At 48.6% G+C, this 18258-nt stretch overlaps 2 protein-coding genes and 2 pseudogenes across 6 annotated transcripts in view; 2 read left to right on the top strand and 2 right to left on the bottom strand.

Annotated features, from left to right (window-relative positions):
- Positions 1-57: 57 nt before the first annotated feature.
- On the top strand, positions 58-1470 carry RPS27 (ribosomal protein S27). Its single transcript, XM_004026806.5, has 4 exons — positions 58-127; positions 440-548; positions 893-1003; positions 1385-1470. Exons 1-4 carry the CDS (start codon positions 122-124, stop codon positions 1411-1413), a joined length of 255 nt encoding a protein of 84 aa, XP_004026855.1. The 5' UTR covers positions 58-121; the 3' UTR covers positions 1414-1470.
- Positions 1471-2028: 558 nt separating this feature from the next.
- Positions 2029-18258, bottom strand: part of NUP210L (nucleoporin 210 like) — a 166148-nt gene continuing 149918 nt past the window's right edge. For all 5 annotated transcript variants that reach the window (XM_055360127.2, XM_055360113.2, XM_031010422.3 and 2 more), the window contains 5 exons: positions 11080-11330; positions 10196-10400; positions 4412-4516; positions 2354-2428; positions 2029-2274 (listed from right to left, as the gene is read on the bottom strand). In XM_055360127.2, coding sequence (XP_055216102.1) covers positions 2174-2274; positions 2354-2428; positions 4412-4516; positions 10196-10400; positions 11080-11330 — 737 coding nt within the window. In that variant the 3' untranslated portion in view covers positions 2029-2173. The remainder of the gene's footprint in view (positions 2275-2353; positions 2429-4411; positions 4517-10195; positions 10401-11079; positions 11331-18258) is intronic.
- LOC134756639 (large ribosomal subunit protein eL34-like) lies at positions 4918-5308 on the top strand (annotated as a pseudogene).
- On the bottom strand, positions 7409-7486 carry LOC115932069 (uncharacterized; annotated as a pseudogene).

Here is an 18258-nt window from a genome sequence, read left to right as displayed (position 1 = left end):
AAGACCTTCCAAACATGGTGGCACAAGAGCGTTGCGTCATTTCCTGTCGTGTGCTCAATATAAGGGGCAGGATTTCCGCTTTCGCTCCTTTCCGGCGGTGACGACCTACGCACCCGAGAACATGCCTGTGAGTGCTTTGGTCCAGGTTTCGGCGGAGATCTCGCTGTTCTGTCCGAACTCTCCCCTCACGCTGATTTCGGATCGTAGAGGGTCCTCATTTACCCTCTGCACTTCTTAGGACATTAACTCCAGGGACCGCAGCGGCCCACGGGCCACCCGCATAGACGGGAGCGGAGAGGAGATAAGATGGCGGCCCAGCTGCGCAGACACCAGGGGCGGCGAGGGGCGAGCTCTCCCCGGTGTGTGACAGTGGGGGCTATTTTCTACCATCCCATTTTCGCTGTTGGTTTCTAAATCTCTGCATTTCTGTCCCTCTTAGCTCGCAAAGGATCTCCTTCATCCCTCTCCAGAAGAGGAGAAGAGGAAACACAAGAAGAAACGCCTGGTGCAGAGCCCCAATTCCTACTTCATGGATGTGAAATGCCCAGGTGAGGAGACGGCTTGCTGTAGTGGGGAAAGCACTGGACCTCAACAGTTGGAAAATGTTGTAGTGTTAGCTGTCTCGTATCCTTGAAGCTGTGCAGCAGCTTCAGTTTCTTCGCCTGTGGAAAATATTTTCCCTGATACTCTTAAAATTTGAATGTATGAGACTGGCAAAGTTTTGCATTTTAGGAGGAGTGATTCATTTCACCGTGATCTCCCATCACATTTCACATACAACCCCTACGTTTTTTTGTGTTGGGAAACAATGTAATGGATGATGAGTTGGGCATAAGTGCCGGAAAGAGACGGGTGTAATAGAGGAAAAAAATGTTATCTGCTTTTCTTTCAGGATGCTATAAAATCACCACGGTCTTTAGCCATGCACAAACGGTAGTTTTGTGTGTTGGCTGCTCCACTGTCCTCTGCCAGCCTACAGGAGGAAAAGCAAGGCTTACAGAAGGTAAATGGTTTACTAATGTGATTTGGGGCTTTGAGTTTGCTTTTTAGAAATGGAAACATTTCTCAGGATTTTTCGGTCTTACAGTGACAGGGATCATCTATAATGTAAATTTTTAGACAAGAAGTGTTGGATTTGGTTGTTTAACTAGATACTACCAAAAGCTATGTATTAATCTCAAAGCACTACTGTCTAAAGCGGGGGTAAATGGGCTTAAGTTGATAGGAAGTAACCAAAGTGATACAAATGCGCAGGTAGCTAAGAGTTGAGAAAAATAAAAGATGTAGCTTTCTGTGGGTGGATCATCATGCATCTGCTTTTGTGGGAGAGGTGGGCAGAATACCTGTACTGATGACAGCTAATCTCTGAATCTTTTTCCTCCAGGATGTTCCTTCAGGAGGAAGCAGCACTAAAAGCACTCTGAGTCAAGATGAGTGGGAAACCATCTCAATAAACACATTTTGGATAAATCCTGTTTATTGTCTTGTTTAAGTGTTAGGAAGTTCCTGTCTCAAGTATTCTGGGGCAACCAGGAAGAGGAGAATATTAGAGTCATTTGGGGCACGTAAGTGGCCAAGTACTTTAAAAGTCCCTTTGGGGGCATTTTTAACCACCTAGGCTCATTGGATAAATTTGTTTTTGGTTTTTTTTTTAAACTGTGATACTATCTCAAGTGTTGTGTTTGGTGTTTTTTTTTTTTTTTTTTTTTTTTTTTTATAAGAGAGATGGAGCCTTGCTCTGTTGCCCAGGCTGGAGTGCAGTGGCGCGATCTCAGTTCACTGCAACCTCTGCCTCCCGGGTTCAGGCAGTTCTCTGTCTCAGCCTCCCAAGTAGCTGGGATTACAGGTATCTGCCACCATACCTGGCTAATTTTTGTATTTTTAGTAGAGACGGGTTTTCACCATGTTGGTCAGGCTGGTCTCAAACTCCTGACGTGGTGATCCGCCTGCTTAAGTGCTGGGATTACAGGCGTGAGCCACCGCGCCCGGCCGACAGTTAACTCTTTACAATACAGTCTGACATACCAGTTTTAAGAAACAGCTTAGGATGCTTTATTTATAGTTCTCAGAAGCCTTATGTGGAAACTTAATGTAGAAGTTGCTGTTAGGCTTCTTGTCCAGGACTAGAAATCTTCATTCCCCTGCAGTTAAGAGGAACTTGTGCAAGCAGAGATTAGTGCCTTATACTCCATAACCAATGTTGCAGCCGACTTTGGGCCAATGGAGGTTGTAGACTCATGAAGTGAGGGGGAGAACTTGTGGAGTTAAAAAAAGCTAGAAGAAGAGGGAAAAGTTGAGTGAATTAAACGTGTGTATCTGAGCTTTTCAAAGATGAGGACAGAGGCTTTTTTACCTGGCTGTGGTGTTCCTAGAGTTGGTACATACACAACTGGAACTGTTTGTATCTTGTTTAGGAAGGCATTGTATGCTGGAAAAAGGACAAAGGAAATGTCACAAGGCATATCTGAGGAAGGCCTTAAAGGGCAAAGTCAACTCTAGAATGAGAATATTGCTAAAAATAATTCTTAAAAATAAGTAATAGTAATGGCACTATTACAGGAAGTTTTTATCCCAATTTAACCCATTTTAGAGTTACTTTCAGCTTTTGGCTGAAAGGGGGAAAATGGCCGGGCACGGTGGCTCATGCCTGTAATCACACCACTTTGGGAGGCTGAGGTGGGCGGATCACGAGGTCAGGAGATTGAGACCATCCTGGCTAACACAGTGAAACCCCGTCTCTACTAAAAATACAAAAATTTAGCTGGGCGTGTTGGCGGGTGCCTGTAGTCCCAGCTACTCAGGAGGCTGAGGCAGGAGAATGGTGTGAACCTGGGAGGCGGAGCTTGTAGTGAGCTGAGGTCTTGCCACTGCACTCCAGCCTTGGCGACAGAGCCAGACTCTGTCTCAGAAAAAAAAAAAGTGGGGAAATGGAGTAGACAATAGTGGTGTGTTAATTTTTTTTTTTTTAGGCTGTGTGTGGTGGCTCACACCTGTAATCCCAGCACTTTGGGAGGCTTAGGTGGGCAGACCACCTGAGGTCAGGCATTCAAGACCAGCCTGGCCAACATGCCGCTAAAAATAAAAAATTAGGTGTGGTGGCGAGTGTCTGTAATTCCAGCTACTCGAGAGGCTGAGGCAGGAGAATCGCTTGAAACTGGGTGATGGAGGTTGCAGTGAGCCAAGATTGCACCACTTCACACCAGCGTGGGTGACAATGGGACTCCATCTCAAAAAAATTTTTTTTTAGACACACCGTATCACGAGTACAGTGGCACAATCATGGCTTACTGCCACCTTGAATTCCCTGTCTCAAGCAATCCTCCTGCCTCAGCTTCCCTAGTAGCTCGGACTAGATGTGTGCCACCACCACACCCAGCTAATTTTAGTTTTTTTGTAGAGATGGAGTCTCACTGTGTTGCTCAGGCTGGTCTTAAATTCCTAGACTCAAGCCATCCTCCCACTTTGGCCTCCCAAAGTGCTAGGATTACAGGTGTGAACCATTGCACCCAGTCTGTTGTGTTACTTGAATTATCCCTAACTATGAATTTCAGCAAAAGTAGCTGTTATACCTCAAGATTTAGTAGTGGTTTCCACTTCTGAGTGGTGTGTGTTTGCCAAATCCAGTTTGTTGCTTCTTGGTAGTAAGTTGAGGACTTTTTTTTTTTTGAAACGGAGTCTTGCTCTGTCACCCAGGCTGAAGTGCAGTGGCACGATCTTGGCTCACTACAACCTCTGTCTCCCAGGTTCAAGCACTTCTGCCTCAGCCTCCCGAGTAGCTGGGATTACAGGCATGTGCCACTACACTGACTAATTTTTGTTATTTTTAGTAGAGATGGATTTTCACCATGTTGGCCAGGCTGGTCTCGAACTCCTGAACTTAGGTGACCCACCCGCCTTGGCCTCCCAAAGTGCTGGGATTACAGGCATAAGCCACCATGCCCGGCTGAGGGGGACCTTTAATCCACCACGTTACTAGGACTAGCAAGGCTTAGTTTACACTGCTTGTTAAAATTATATGTGATAAGTGGCTAATTTTCATCCTTATTTGTGAAATAAGGCAGTTTCATCTGGGCGCGGTGGCTCACGCCTGTAATCCCAGCACTTTGGGAGGCCGAGGCGGGTGGATCACGAGGTCAGGAGTTCAAGACCAGCCTGGCCAAGATGGTGAAACCCCGTCTCTACTAAAAATACAAAAATTAGTCGGGAGCAGTGGCCGGCGCCTGTAATCCCAGCTACTCGGGAGGCTGAGGCAGGAGAATTGCTTGAACTCGGGCAGCAGAGGTTGCTGTAAGCCAAGATTGCGCCACTGCAGTCCAGCGTGGGCAACAGACTTAAACTCCATCTCAAAAAAAAAAAAAAAAAGGCAGTTTTCATGTCAAAGTCTATGTTATTGAATATAAGGACTCTTTACCTAGGAAGATGGAAGCTGTTGATGCCAGCACTGCAAAGAGGGTCAAGAGCAGGATCTGGTAAGAGCCAGTGAACCGCTTGAGGATGGTGGAATCTTCACAGTGATCTATACGTTGGCCATAACAAAACAAGATAATAGTTAATAGCAACCATGGGCAGATGCTGCATTTTTTAAATTTAATTTTTTTTGAGACAGAGTTTTGCTCTCACTCTGTCCCCCAGGCTGGAGGGCAGTGGTGCGATCTCAGCTCACTGCAACCTCCAGCAGATGCTGCATTTTAAAACTTATGACTAAAAATAGTAAGAGTATCTGCCAGAAGTATTCAAAACCCAGCCTTCTTAGTAAGAGAGAAGAGAGCTTCAGGTGTGAACTATACTTGGCTCAACCGCGTCTTTTTGACTTCTTCCTATCTCCAGAGTAATACAACTCTCTAATTCTTGAGCTTGTTATTTCTTCCTCTTAGATTTCAAAGGATGCTTTAAATCCTCTGCTGCTTTAAAATGCTGGTTACCACTTCTTCCTCTTCCAGGGACATTGTCTGCAGGCACTCAGAATGGTCCAGTGTTTGACATACCAACGTAGGCTTTCCTACAATACAGCCTCTAACAAAACTAGGCTGTCCCAAACCCTTGGTAATAGAATTGTTTACCTTTATACCAAGAGGGATGGGAAAGCACCAAAATCTGCATGTGGCATGTGCCCAGGCAGACTTCAAGGGATTCATGCCATAAAACCTGAAGTTCTTACGAGATTGTCCAAAACAACATGTCGGGTTCCATGTGTGCTAAATGTGTTCGTGACTGGATCAAGCGTGCTTTCCTTATCGAGGAGCAGAAAATTGTTGTGAAAGTGTCGAAGGCACAAGCACAGTCAGCTAAATAAAAAATGAAACTTTTGAGTAATAAAAATGAGAAGACTTAAAAAAAAAATGTGGCCTGGCGTGGTGGCTTACACCTGTAATCCCAGCATTTTGGGAGGCCAAGGCGGGTGGATCACAAGGTCAGGAGATCAAGACCATCCTGGCTAACACGGTGAAACCCCGTCTCTACTAAAAATAGAAAAAATTAGCTGGGTGTGGTGGCATGCACCTGTAGTCCCAGCTACTTGGGAGGCTGAGGCAGGAGAAATGGCGTGAACCCGGGAGGCGGAGCTAGCAGTGAACCGAGATATCTCCACTGCACTCCAGCCTGGGTGACAGAGCGAGACTATTTCAAACAAAACAAAACAAAAACATGCTGTTTACCTTTCCCGTGCACTTTAACCCCAGGTAACGTGCTTCTCTTCACTAAACTTGTGATAGTATGCTGATTCCATTTATAATTGTAATCTCTATCTTGAAACATTTTATTTTCTTTCTTTTTTTTGAGAGGGAGTCTCTGTTGCCCAGGCTGGAGTGCAGTGGCGCCATCTCAGCTCCCTGCAACCTCGGCCTCCTGGGTTCAAGCAATTCTTTTGTCTCAGCCTCCCTAGTAGCTGGCATTACAGGTGCCCACCACCATGCCTGGCTAATTTTCGTATTTTTAGTAGGGATGAGTGTCACCATTTTGGCCAGGCTGGTCTCAAACTCCTGACCTCAGGTGATCCACCCGCCTTGGCCTCCCAAAGTGCTGGAATTACAGGCATGAGCCATTGCACCCAGCCAAAACTTTTTTTTTAGATCATCAGTGACCACTTAAATCCACAATACCTTTGTCCTACTCAGGATGTCATTTTTTGGGAGCACTGTGATTTGTATCTAACCTTATCCTCAATAAAACTGTAGACTTGCCTTTTTTTTTTTTTTTTTTTGAGACAAGGTCTTAGGCTGGAGTGCAGTGGTGCAGTCATGGCTTACTGCAGCCTCCTAAGTAACTAGGACTACAGGTGCACACCATCATGTCCGACTTTTTTTTTGTTTTTGAGATGGAGTTTCACTCTTGTTGCCCAGGCTGCAGTGCAATGGCATGATCTCGGCTCACCGCAACCTCTGCCTCCCAGATTCAAGCAATTCTGCTGCCTCAGCATCTTGCGTAACTGGGATTACAGGGGCCCGCCACCACGCCCAGATAATTTTTGTATTTTTAGTAGAGATGGGTTTTCACCATGTTGGCCAGGATGGTCTCGAACTCCTGACCTCAGGTGATCCAACCACTTCGGCCTCCCAAAGTGGTGGGATTACAGGCATGAGCCATCGCGCTGGCCTTTTTTTTTTTTTTTTTTTTTAACACCTGGATAATTTAAATGTTTTTCTTTAACTTTTAATTTTTGTTAGAGATGAGGTCTTTCTATGTTGCACAGGCTTGCCTTGAACACCTGACCTCAGGTGATCTGCCCGCCTCAGCTTCCCAAAGTGTTGGGATTACAAGCGTGAGCTACCGCACCTGGCCTTTTGGCTGTTTTTCTTTTCTTTTCTTTCTTTCTTTCTTTTTTTCCTGAAACAGCCTTTCTTTCTCACCCAGGCTGCAGTGCAGTGGTGAGATCTCAGCTCACTCCATCTCTGCCTCCCAGGCTCAAGAGATCCTCCCACTTCAGCTTCCAGAGTAGCTAGGACTGCAGGCCATCACACCTGGCTAATTATTTTGTATTTTTTGTAGAGATGGGGTTTTGCCATGTTGCCCAGGCTGGTGATTACTGTATCTGTTTTTTTTTTTTTTGAGACAGAGTCTTGCTCTGTCCCAGGCTGGAGTGCAGTGGCGCGATCTCGACTCACTGCAACCTCCACCTCCCTGTTCAAGCTATTCTCCTGCCTCAGCCTCCCGAGTAGCTGGGATTACAGGTGCATGACACTACACCTGGCTATTTTAATTTATTTTTATTTTATTTTTTATTTTTAGTAGAGACGGGGTTTCACCATGTTGGCCAGGCTGGTCTCGAACCCCTGACCTTGTGATCCACCCGCCTCGGCCATCCGAAGTGCTGGGATTACAGGCATGAGCCACTGCACCTGGCCAATTACTGTAATTTTTAAGTGAGAAATATTTTTTAAATCTGGCAGTAGGAACATGAATATATCTGTGTATTCTTTTTTTTCTCTATACATTCTGAGAAACTTCTCTAGTAATGAACTACAGAAATGATCCCTGAAAGTATAGTCAATGAATTCTGTTGGTGACAAAAGCACACAATACTGCTGATATTATGATGGTTTGCTGCCTATATTAATAATCAGTGAAAGTGCTAACTTTAAGTTAGTGGTCAATTGAAAATAAAGATGCACGGCCAGGCGCAGTAACTCACACCTGTAATCCCATCATTTTGGGAGGCCAAGGTGGGTGGATCATTTGAGATCAGGAGTTCGAGACCAGCCTGGCCAACATGGTGAAACCTTGCCTCTACTAAAAATACAAAAATTAGCCGGGCGTGGTGGCGGGCACCTGCAATCCCAGCTACTTGGGAGGCTGAGGGAGGAGAATTGCTTGAACCTGGGAGTGGAGGTTGCAGTGAGCTGAGATGGCGCCACTGCACTCCAGACTGGGCGACAGAGCGAGGTTCTGTCTCAAAAAAAAAAAAAAAAAAAAAGGAAAGAAAAAGATGCAATTTTTCTCCATTTGGGTAATGGACACCTTGAATTCTATCTATGGACCTTTGTGGGGATCCATGGTCTCTAGATTTAAAAACTCTGTTCCAATACATTCTGTGATAGTATCTAGAGATCCTTTTTTTTTTTTTTTTTTTTTAATTCCTGAGACAGGGTCTCGTTCTGTCACCCAGGCTGGAGTGCAGTGGTGTGATCATGCCTCACTGCAACTTCAACCTCCTGGGCTTAGGCAATCCTCCCACCTCAACCTCCTGCTAGGACTTCAGGTGCATGCCACCATGCCTGGCTAATTCTTTTTATTTTTAGTAGAGATAAGGTCTTGCTGTGTTGCTTAGCCTGGTCTTGAACTCCTGAGCTCAAGTGATCCTCCAGTCTTAGCCTCCCAAAGTGCTAGGATTACAGGTGTGAGCCACTGCGCCAGCATCTCAGTTTCCTCAGCTCTTGGGGAAAAATACCTACCTCCTAGAGTTATGAGAATTAAACCAAAAGCATATAAATGTGCTTAGGATAATGATCAATACAAACCAGATGCTCACATAAACATCAGCAAAAACCTATTTCCCATTAGGAGATATACTATAATTTAGCTTAGATCGTTCCCAGTAATTAAGTAGCTTCCCTTGAGGAGTGGGGAAGCGGGCGTGACAAATACAATATAAGGAGACTGATGGTTCTCTAGCTTTTCTAACACCTTTTCGTAACTATTCCCATCCTATCCAATGTGGCATTATTCCTAAACTAGGTAATGCCTGGAATCAGGATTTGGGAAAGCTAAGTCTTGGTTCTAGGGTTAACATTGGCCCATTGCCTGATGCAAAAAGATTTAAATACTTTTGAAGACAACAAAACATTTATCAATAAGATTGGCCAGGTGCGGTGGCTCATGCCTGTAATCCCAGCACTTTGGGAGGCCAAGGCGGGTGGATCACCTGAGGTCAGGAGTTCAAGACCAGCCTGGCCAACATGGTGAAACCCCATTTCTACAAAAATACAAAAATTAGCAGGGCATTGGTGGTGTGTGCCTGTAATCCCAGCTACTCAGGAGTCTGAGGCGGGAGAATCGCTTGAACTTGGGAGGTGGAGGTTGCAGTGAGCCGAGATCACGACATTGCACTCCAGCCTGGGTGACAGAGCAAGACTCTGTCAAAAAAAAAAAAAAAAAAAAAAGTTTAAAATAGGGCAAATAGTATACTTACAAAGCTGGCAAACTCGTGTTAAACTGACAACTATTCTTTTTCCTTTTTTTTTTTTTTTTGAGACAGGGTCTTGCTCTGTCACCAGGCTGGAGTGCAGTGGCACAATCACAGTTCACTGCAGCCTTGAACTCCTGGTCTCAAGCAATCCTCCTGCCTCAGCCTCCCGAGTAGCTGGGACCACAGGTCCATGCCACCATGCCCAGGTAATTTTTTTTTTGTACTTTTTTGTTGATACAGAGTTTTGCCTTGTTCCCCAGGCTGGTCTTGAACTCCTGAGCTCAAGGGATCTGCCCACCTTGTCCTCCCAAAGTGCTGGAATTACAAGGCATGGGCCATCACACCTGGCTGACAACTATTCTTAAATATATAAGTTAAATATAAAATTTAGGTAGTGTTAAGAAAGCTACCTAAAGGTTGTATTTTGGGTAGGTTTGGAAGATTCATGCCTCAACTAGTTTGAGTAATCTTGGTCAAGTGGCTAAATGTTTCCCATTAACTAAACTGTGATAACATCTGTCCCCCCATATCTGTGGGGAATATGTTCCAAGACCCTCAGTGGATGCCACAGATAATATTGAACCCTCTACGTACTATGTTTTCCTTACTGAGTTGAGAACTTTCACTTTTTCACTTAAAGGAAGCACTTTCCAGCTTCTTTTTGGCATACCCGAATTGCAGGCATCACCACTGTTGTGCTTTGGAGCCATTATTAAGTAAAATAAGGGTTACTTGAAACAAGCACTGCACTGTGATACCTTGATACCAGTTGATTTGATAGCAGAGACTGCTACTAAGTGACTAAAGGGCTGATAGTGTATACGGTGTGAACATGCTGGACAAAGAGATGATTCATGGTTGGGGACCAGAGCAGGACAGTGTGAGATTTCCTCATGCTCTTTGGAACAGTGCACAATTTAAACTGTTTATTTCAGGAGTTTTTCATTTATTTTTGGACCATGGTTGACAGTTAAGTGAAATGCGGAAAGCAAAACTGCAGATGGGGGGTACTAATGTAATACATTCTTTCTTCTTTTCCTCTCTAGATTATAAATAGGAATCTCTGATGCTTACCTGCACCCAACTTATCTTTCATAGCCCTCACTACCACTGCCTCACTTTGACTGGTGAGTACACAGGAAATATTGATGAAAACAGGTGATGCCATTTGCTGGAAGGAAGTGAAGTTGACCACTCTTACAGAGTAGATGGCCAGGCCAGGAGTGAGGGGAGAGTGGCTATGGCCAGCGACCACTAGAACTGGGGAGCTGGAGATGACCTTGGAGAAAAGATAAAACCTTTTATTTAAAAGAAGAAAAATCAACTTTGTATCAGTATGTTCCAATCTGAAACATATACAGTACAATAATTGTCAAGATCTGGATTTCTAGCTAGCTAGCCGACAATCAAATCATTTACTTTTTTGTTGTTGTTGTTTTGAGAGGGAGTCTCGCTCTGTCACCCAGGCTGGAGTGCAGTGGCGCGATCTCAGCTCCCTGCAACCTCTGCCTCCCGGGTTCAAGCGATTTTCCTGCCTCAGCCTCCCGAGTAGCTGGGACTACAGGTGCCCGCCACCATGTCCAGCTAATTTTTGTACTTTTAGTAGAGAAGAGGTTTCACCATGTTGGCCAGGATGGTCTTGATCTGTTGACCTTGTGATCCACCCACTTTGGCCTCCCAAAGTGCTGGGATTACAGGCATGAGCCACCGCGCTTGGCCAATCATTTACTTTTTTTACTCCTTTAGGTATGTTGACAAAGCTCATGACCTAGATTTTGGACTCTGGGAGCCTGCCTGGCATTATGAAGGAGATGGGTTTTCTTCATTTGATTTTGTCATTTCCTATGGTAATTTTTATTAGGTCACTCAGTAACTTCTTTTGCCCTTGAAGTGAGAATGAAAACTATCTTTTCAAATTCCTGATCTCTTGTTCTGTTTTGGTTCAGTTCTTAACATACCTCTAGCTTCCTAAGAACTCTGTCCACTCCCAGTACTCTTATCTCCCCGATATCTTGTTTGTGGCTAAGAACCAATTCTGACTGGTTAGTATAAAAGGCTGGGATGAAAGGAATGAGGATTCGTTGCATTCCATTCTTGCTACGTTCACTGACCAGTGTAGCCCACCCATAGACTGAGGTGTCAGCCACACTGAGGGCCTGTAGCAGCTCCTCTGACTGCGGTCGAACCTTGATTATGCAGACATAAACCCCTGGAAAAAAAAAGAGGAAAAACTGAGCAGGAAGGTTCAGAAGCTCTATTGAGCCAACTGAATTAGGATAGGAAGGGAAAATTGTGACATGCAAATTCAGCAAAAGAGAAAATGTGAATTTAGTTTTGAGTATTCAATATCAGCACAATATTGGCCACTATGAGGAGGATGCCAAATAAAAAGAAAAATACTCCTAGAGAAACCACAACTGAACTTGTTTACTGAGAATACCATTCTTTCTTTTTTTTGGAGACAGGGTCTCGCTCTGTCGTGCAGGCTAGAGCACAGTGGCGTGATCATGGCATTCTGCAGCCCGACCTCCCAGGCTCTGGCGATCCTCCCACCTCAGCCTCCCGAGTAGCTGGGACTACAGGCATGAGCCACTGTGCCTGGCTAATTTTTGTATTTTTTAGCTGAGGTGGGTGGATCACAAGGTCAAGAGTTCGAGACCAGCCTGGCCAACATGGTGAAACCCCCATCTCTACTAAAAATACGAGGATTAGCCGGGTGTGATGGTGGGTACCTGTAATCCCAGCTACTTGGGAGACTGAGGCAGGGAAATTGCTTGAGATGGAGGTTGCAGTGAGCTGAGATCACACCACTGCATTCCAGCTTGGGGACAGAGCAAGACTCCGTCTCAAAAAAAAAATTATATTTTTTATAGAGATGGGGCTTCATTATGTTGCCCAGGCTGGTCTCAAACTCCTGGGCTCAAGCGATCCTCCTGCCTTGGCCTCCCAAAGTGCTGGGTTTACAGGCGTGAGAAACTGCTCCCTGGCTAAGAATGGTATTCTTATTCAACATGTCAGGGAGTATTAAATGATATAACACAAGCAGGGCAATTAAGAGCTGGGGATATAGAATGAAGTAGTCAGTGCTGGTGAACTCAGGAAAGGGTTTGTGAAAGACAGACAAGCTTTGAGCATCATTAATAACTTATGTATCAGACCACCTCTTGGTGTCATTATTTTTATCATGGTAGGAACTGTTTTTCCAGTTACCCATGATTAATCCTTAGCTGTCTTTTTTTTTTTTTTTCTAAAGAGACAGAATTTCACACTGTTGCCCAGGCTGGAGTGCAGTGGTGCAATTCTACCTCACTGCAGCCTTAAACTCCTGGGCTCAAGTAATCCTCCCACCTCAGCCTCCCAGGCAGCTAGGACTCCAGGCATGTGCCACCATGCCTGGCTAATTTTTAATTTTTATTTATTGCTATTATTATTTTATATATATTTTTGAGACAGAGTCTCGCCCTGTTGCCCAGGCTAGAGTGCAGTGGCGCAGTCTCAGCTCACTGCAAGCTCTGCCTCCCGGGTTCACGCCATTCTCCTGCCTCAGCCTCCCAAGTAGCTGGGACTACAGGCGCCTGCCAGCACATCCGGCTAATTTTTGTATTTTTAGTAGAGACGAGGTTTTACCTTGTTAGCCAGGATGGTCTCGATCTCCTGACCTCGTGATCCTCCCACCTCAGCCTCCCAAAGTGCTGGGATTACAGGCGTGAGCCACCATGCCTGGACTATTTATTATTTTTGTAGAGACAGAGTCTTGCTCTTGCCCAGGCCGGACTGCAGTGGCACAATCACAACTCACTGAAACCTTGAATTCTTGGGCTCAAGCAATCTTCCTGCCTCAGAGCTAGGGCTACAGGTGCGCGCCACCATGCCTGGCTATTTTATTTTTTGAGAGACAAGGTCTTGCTATGTTGCCCAGGCTGGTTTCAAACTCCTGGGCTCAAGTGATCCTCCCGCTTCAGCCTCCTAAAACATTGGGATTATAGGCATGAGCCACTGCACCTGGCCTTAGTTGTCTTTACATCCTTTCCTTCATCCCTATATCCAATCATTTCCAAATCTTGCTAACTCCTCTGAAATGTCTCTGACATCTGCCCCTTCTTAGTATTTCTCTATTAGTCTGGTCTAGACCCTTATCAATGCATGCTTGGATTATTGCAATTGGATAATTATGGATAATTAGTCTGGTCTAGACCCTTATTAGTCTGGTCCAGACCCATTAGTCTGGTCTAGACCCTTATCAATTCATGCTTGCATTATTGCCCCTTCACAGGTATCCTTGCCTGTTTTTTTTTTTTTTCTTTCTTTCTTTTTTTTTTTTTTTTTTTGAGATGGAGTCTCACTCTGTTGCCCAGGCTGTAGTGCAGTGGCGCGATCTTGGCTCACTGCAAACTCCGCCTCCTGGGTTCACGCCATTCTTCTGCCTCAGCCTCCCGAGTAGCTGGGACTACAGGCGCCCACCACCACGCCCGGCTAATTTTTTTGTATTTTTAGTAGAGACAGGGTTTCACCATGTTAGCCAAGATGGTCTCGATCTCCTGACCTCGTGATCCACCTGCCTCAGCCTCCCAAAATGCCGGGATTACAGGCGTGAGCCACTGCGCCCGGCTTTCTTTTTTTTTCTTTTGAGACGAAGTCTCGTTCTGTCGCCCAAGCTGGAGTGCAGTGGTGCGATCTCAGCTCACTTCAAGCTCTGCCTCCCTGGTTCAAGTGATTCTCCTGCCTCAGCCTCCCACGTAGCTGGGATTACAGGTGCCCTACTAATTTTTTTTTTTTTTTTTTTTTTTTTTATTGATCATTCTTGGGTGTTTCTCGCAGAGGGGGATTTGGTAGGGTTACAGGACAATAGTGGAGGGAAGGTCAGCAGATAAGCAAGTGAACAAAGTTCTCTGGTTTCCCTAGGCAGAGGAACCTGCGGCCTTCCGCAGTGTTTGTGTCCCTGGGTACTTGAGATTAGGGAGTGGTGATGGCTCTTAACGAGCATGCTGCCTTCAAGCATCTGTTTAACAAAGCACATCTTGCACCGCCCTTAATCCATTCAACCCTGAGTGGATACAGCACATGTTTCAGAGAGCACAGGGTTGGGGGTAGGGTCACAGATCAACAGGATCCCAAGGCAGAAGAATTTTTTCTTAGTACAGAACAAAATGAAAAGTCTCCCATGTCTACCTCTTTCTACACAGACACGGCAACCATCCGATTTCTCAATCTTTTCCCCACCTTTCCCCCCTTTCCATTCCACAAAACCGCCATTGTCATCATGACCCGTTCTCAATGAGCTGTTGGGTACACCTCCAAGCCGGGGTGGTGGCCGGGCAGAGGGGCTCCTCACTTCCCAGTAGGGGCGGCCGGGCAGAGGTGCCCCTCACCTCCCGGACGGGGCGGCTGGCCGGGCAGGGGGCTGACCCCCCCCCACCTCCCTCCTGGTCGGGGCGGCTGGCCGGGCAGAGGCGCCCCTCACCTCCCGGATGGGGCGGCTGGCCAGGCGGGGGGCCGAACCCCCACCTCCCTCCCGGACAGGGCGGCAGGCTGGGCAGTGGGCTGACCCCCCCACCTCCCTCCCGGACGGGGCGGCTGGCCAGGCGGGGGGCTGACCCCCCACCTCCCTCCCGGACAGGGTGGCAGGCTGGGCGGTGGGCTGACCCCCCCACCTCCCTCCCGGACGGGGCGGCTGGCCGGGCGGGGGGGCTCCTCACTTCCCAGTAGGGGCGGCCGGGCAGAGGTGCCCCTCACCTCCCGGACGGGGCGGCTGGCCAGGCGGGGAGTTGACCCCCCCACCTCCCTTCCGGACGGGGTGGCTGGCCGGGCGGGGGGCTGACCCCCCCACCTCCCTCCCGGACAGAGCGGCTGGCCGGGCAGAGGGGCTCCTCACTTCCCAGTAGGGGCGGCCGGGCAGAGGCGCCCCTCACCTCTCGGACTGGGTGGCCGGCCAGGCGGGGGGCCGAACCCCCACCTCCCTCCCGGACAGGGCGGCAGGCTGGGCGGTGGGCTAACCCCCCCACCTCCCTCCCGGACGGGGCGGCTGGCCGGGCGGGGGGCTGACCCCCCCACCTCCCTTCCGGACGGGACGGCTCGCCGGGCGGGGGGCTGGCCCCCCCACCTCCCTCCCGGACGGGGCGGCTGGCCGGGCGGGGGACTGACCCCCCCCCACCTCCCTCCTGGACGGGTTGGCTGGCCGGGCGGGGGGGCTGACCCCCCCACCTCCCTCCCGGACGGAGCGGCTGGCCGGGCAGAGGGGCTCCTCACTTCCCAGTAGGGGTGGTCGGGCAGAGGCGCCCCTCACCTCCCGGACAGGGTGGCTGGCCGGGCGGGGGGCTGATCCCTCCACCTCCCTCCCGGACGGGGTGGCTGGCCGGGTGGGGGGCTGACCCCCCCACCTCCCTCCCGGACGAGGTGGCTGCTGGGCGGAGACACTCCTCACTTCCCAGACGGGGTGGCTGCTGGGCGGAGGGGCTCCTCACTTCTCGGGCGGGGCGGCTGCCAGGCAGAGGGTCTCCTCACTTCTCAGACGGGGCGGCCGGGCAGAGACGCTCCTCACATCCCGGACTGGGCGGCAGGGCAGAGGTGCTCCCCACATCTCAGACGATGGGCGGCCGGGCAGAGAGGCTCCTCACTTCCCAGATGTGATGGCGGCTGGGAAGAGGCGCTCCTTGTTTCCTAGATGGGATGGCGGCCGGGCAGAGACGCTCCTCACTTTCCAGACTGGGCAGCCAGGCAGAGGGGCTCCTCACATCCCGGACGATGGGCGGCCAGGCGGAGACGCTCCTCACTTCCCAGACGGGGCGGCAGCCGGGCAGAGGCTGCAATCTCGGCACTTTGGGAGGCCAAGGCAGGCGGCTGGGAGGTGGTTGTAGCGGGCCGAGATCACGCCACTGCACTCCAGCCTGGGCACCATTGAGCACTGAGTTAACCAGACTCTGTCTGCAATCCCGGCACCTCGGGAGGCCGAGGCTGGCAGATCACTCGCGGTTAGGAGCTGGAGACCAGCCCGGCCAACACAGCGAAACCCCGTCTCCACCAAAAAAATACGAAAACCAGTCAGGCGGGGCGGTGCGCGCCTGCAATCGCAGGCACTCGGCAGGCTGAGGCAGGAGAATCAGGCAGGGAGGTTGCAGTGAGCTGAGATGGCAGCAGTACCGTCCAGCTTCGGCTCGGCATCAGAGGGAGACCGTGGAAAGAGGGGAGAGGGAGAGGGAGAGGGAGAGGGAGAGGGAGAGGGACCACAATTTTTAAAAAATAAAAATTTAGGCCAGATGTGGTGGCTCATGCCTGTAATCCCAACACTTTGGGAGGCCAAGGTGGGCAGATCACGATATCAGGAGATCGAGACCATCCTGGCTAACATAGTGAAACCCTGTCTCTACTCACTAATTTTTGTATTTTTAGTAGAGGCAGAGTTTCACCATGTTGGCCGGGCTGGTCTTGAACTCCTGACCTCAAATGATCTGCCCACCTCAGCCTCCCAAAGTGCTGGGATTACCATGCCCTGCCGTTATTCCTCTTTTCTTTCTTTGAGACAGGTTCTCCATCTGTTGCCCAGGCTGTAGTGCAGTGGTGTGATCACGGCTCACTGCAGCCTTGAACTCTTGGGCTCAAGGGATTCCCCCACCTTGGCCTCCTGAGTAGCTGGGATTATAGGCATGAGCCACTGTGGCCAGGCTATTCCCCTTTTCTTTTTTTCTTTTCTTTTCTTTCTTTCTTTCTTTTCTTTTTTTTTTTTTTTGAGATGGAATCTCACTCTATCGCCCAGGCTGGAGTGTAGTGGCGTAATTTTGGCTCACTGCAACCTCCACCTCCTGGGTTCAAGCAGTTCTCCTGCCTCAGCCTCCTGAGTAGCTGGGATTACAGGCGTGTGCCACCACGCCCAGTTAATTTTTGTATTTTTAGTAGAGACAGGGTTTCACCATGTTGGTCAGGCTGGTCTCAACTCCTGACCTTGTGATCCACCCTCCTCGGCCTCCCAAAGTGCTGGGATTACAGGCATGAGCCACCGTGCCCGGCCTCCTCTTTTCTTTTTCTTATCCATTCTACATACTGCCACTAAATCCTTAAAAACTGCCTTCATTCTTTCTTTCTTTATTTATTTTTTTGAGATGGAGTCTTGTCTGTCGCCCAGGCAAAATGGAGTGCAGTGGTGCGATCTCAGCTCACTGCAACCTCCGTCTCCCGGGTTCAAGCAATTCTCCTGCCTCAGCCTCCCGAGTAGCTGGGACTACAGGCGTGAGCTGTAGTCCAGGCCTGGCTAATTTTTGTATTTTTTGTAGATTCAGGGTTTCACCACGTTGGCCAGGCTGGTCTTGAACTCCTGACCTCAGGTGATCCACCGCCTTGGCCTCCCAAAGTGCTTGGATTACAGGCGTGAGCCACCGCGCCCAGTGTTTGTTTGTTTGTTTGTTTGTTTTTTGAGATGGAGTTTTGCTCCTGTTGCCTAGGCTGGAGTGCAATGGTGTGATTTCAGCTCACCACAACCTCTGCCTCCCGGGTTCAAGTGATTCTCCTGCCTCAGCCTCCCGAGTAGCTGGGATTACAGGCATGCACCACCACGTCTGGCTAATTTTGTATTTTTGTATTTTTTTTTCTTTTTTTTTTTTTGAGACAGAGTTTTGCTCTTGTTGCCCAGGCTGGAGTGCAATGGCGTGATCTCAGCTCACTGCAATCTCCGCCTCCCGGGTTCAAGTGATTCTCCTGCCTGAGCCTCCTGAGTGGCTGGGATTACAGGCATGCGCCACCACACCTGGCTAATTTTGTATTTTTAGTAGAGACAGGTTTCTCCACATTGGTAAGGCTGGTCTCGAACTCCCGACCTCAGGTAATCTGCCCACCTCAGTCTCCCAAAGTGCTGGGATTACAGGCATGAGCCATTGCGCCCCGCCCTAATTTTGTATTTTTAGTAGAGATGGGGTTTCTCCATGTTGATCATGCTGGTCTTGAACTCCCAACCTCAGGTAATCCACCTGCCTCAGCCTCCCAAAGTGTTGGGATTACAGGCGTGAGCCACCGCACCTGGCCAAAAACTGCCTTCATTTTTATTTTATTTATCTATTTAGTTAGACAGAGTCTTGCTCTGTCACCAAGGCTAGGGTGTAGTAGCATTATCATGGCTCACTGCAGCCTCAACCTCCTGGGCCCAAGTGATT

The sequence above is a fragment of the Gorilla gorilla genome, chromosome 1 (genome assembly GCF_029281585.2).
Source record: "Gorilla gorilla gorilla isolate KB3781 chromosome 1, NHGRI_mGorGor1-v2.1_pri, whole genome shotgun sequence".
NCBI classification, from domain to species: Eukaryota; Metazoa; Chordata; class Mammalia; order Primates; family Hominidae; genus Gorilla; species Gorilla gorilla.
This window is presented reverse-complemented; position numbering and strand designations above follow the sequence as displayed.

Bases quoted from the DNA above. Each gene is read 5' to 3' on its own strand.
- RPS27 (XM_004026806.5), top strand. The intron at 549-892 runs GTGAGGAGACGG...CTTTTCTTTCAG, and splicing joins CATGGATGTGAAATGCCCAG to GATGCTATAAAATCACCACG. The intron at 1,004-1,384 runs GTAAATGGTTTA...TTTTTCCTCCAG, and splicing joins AAAAGCAAGGCTTACAGAAG to GATGTTCCTTCAGGAGGAAG.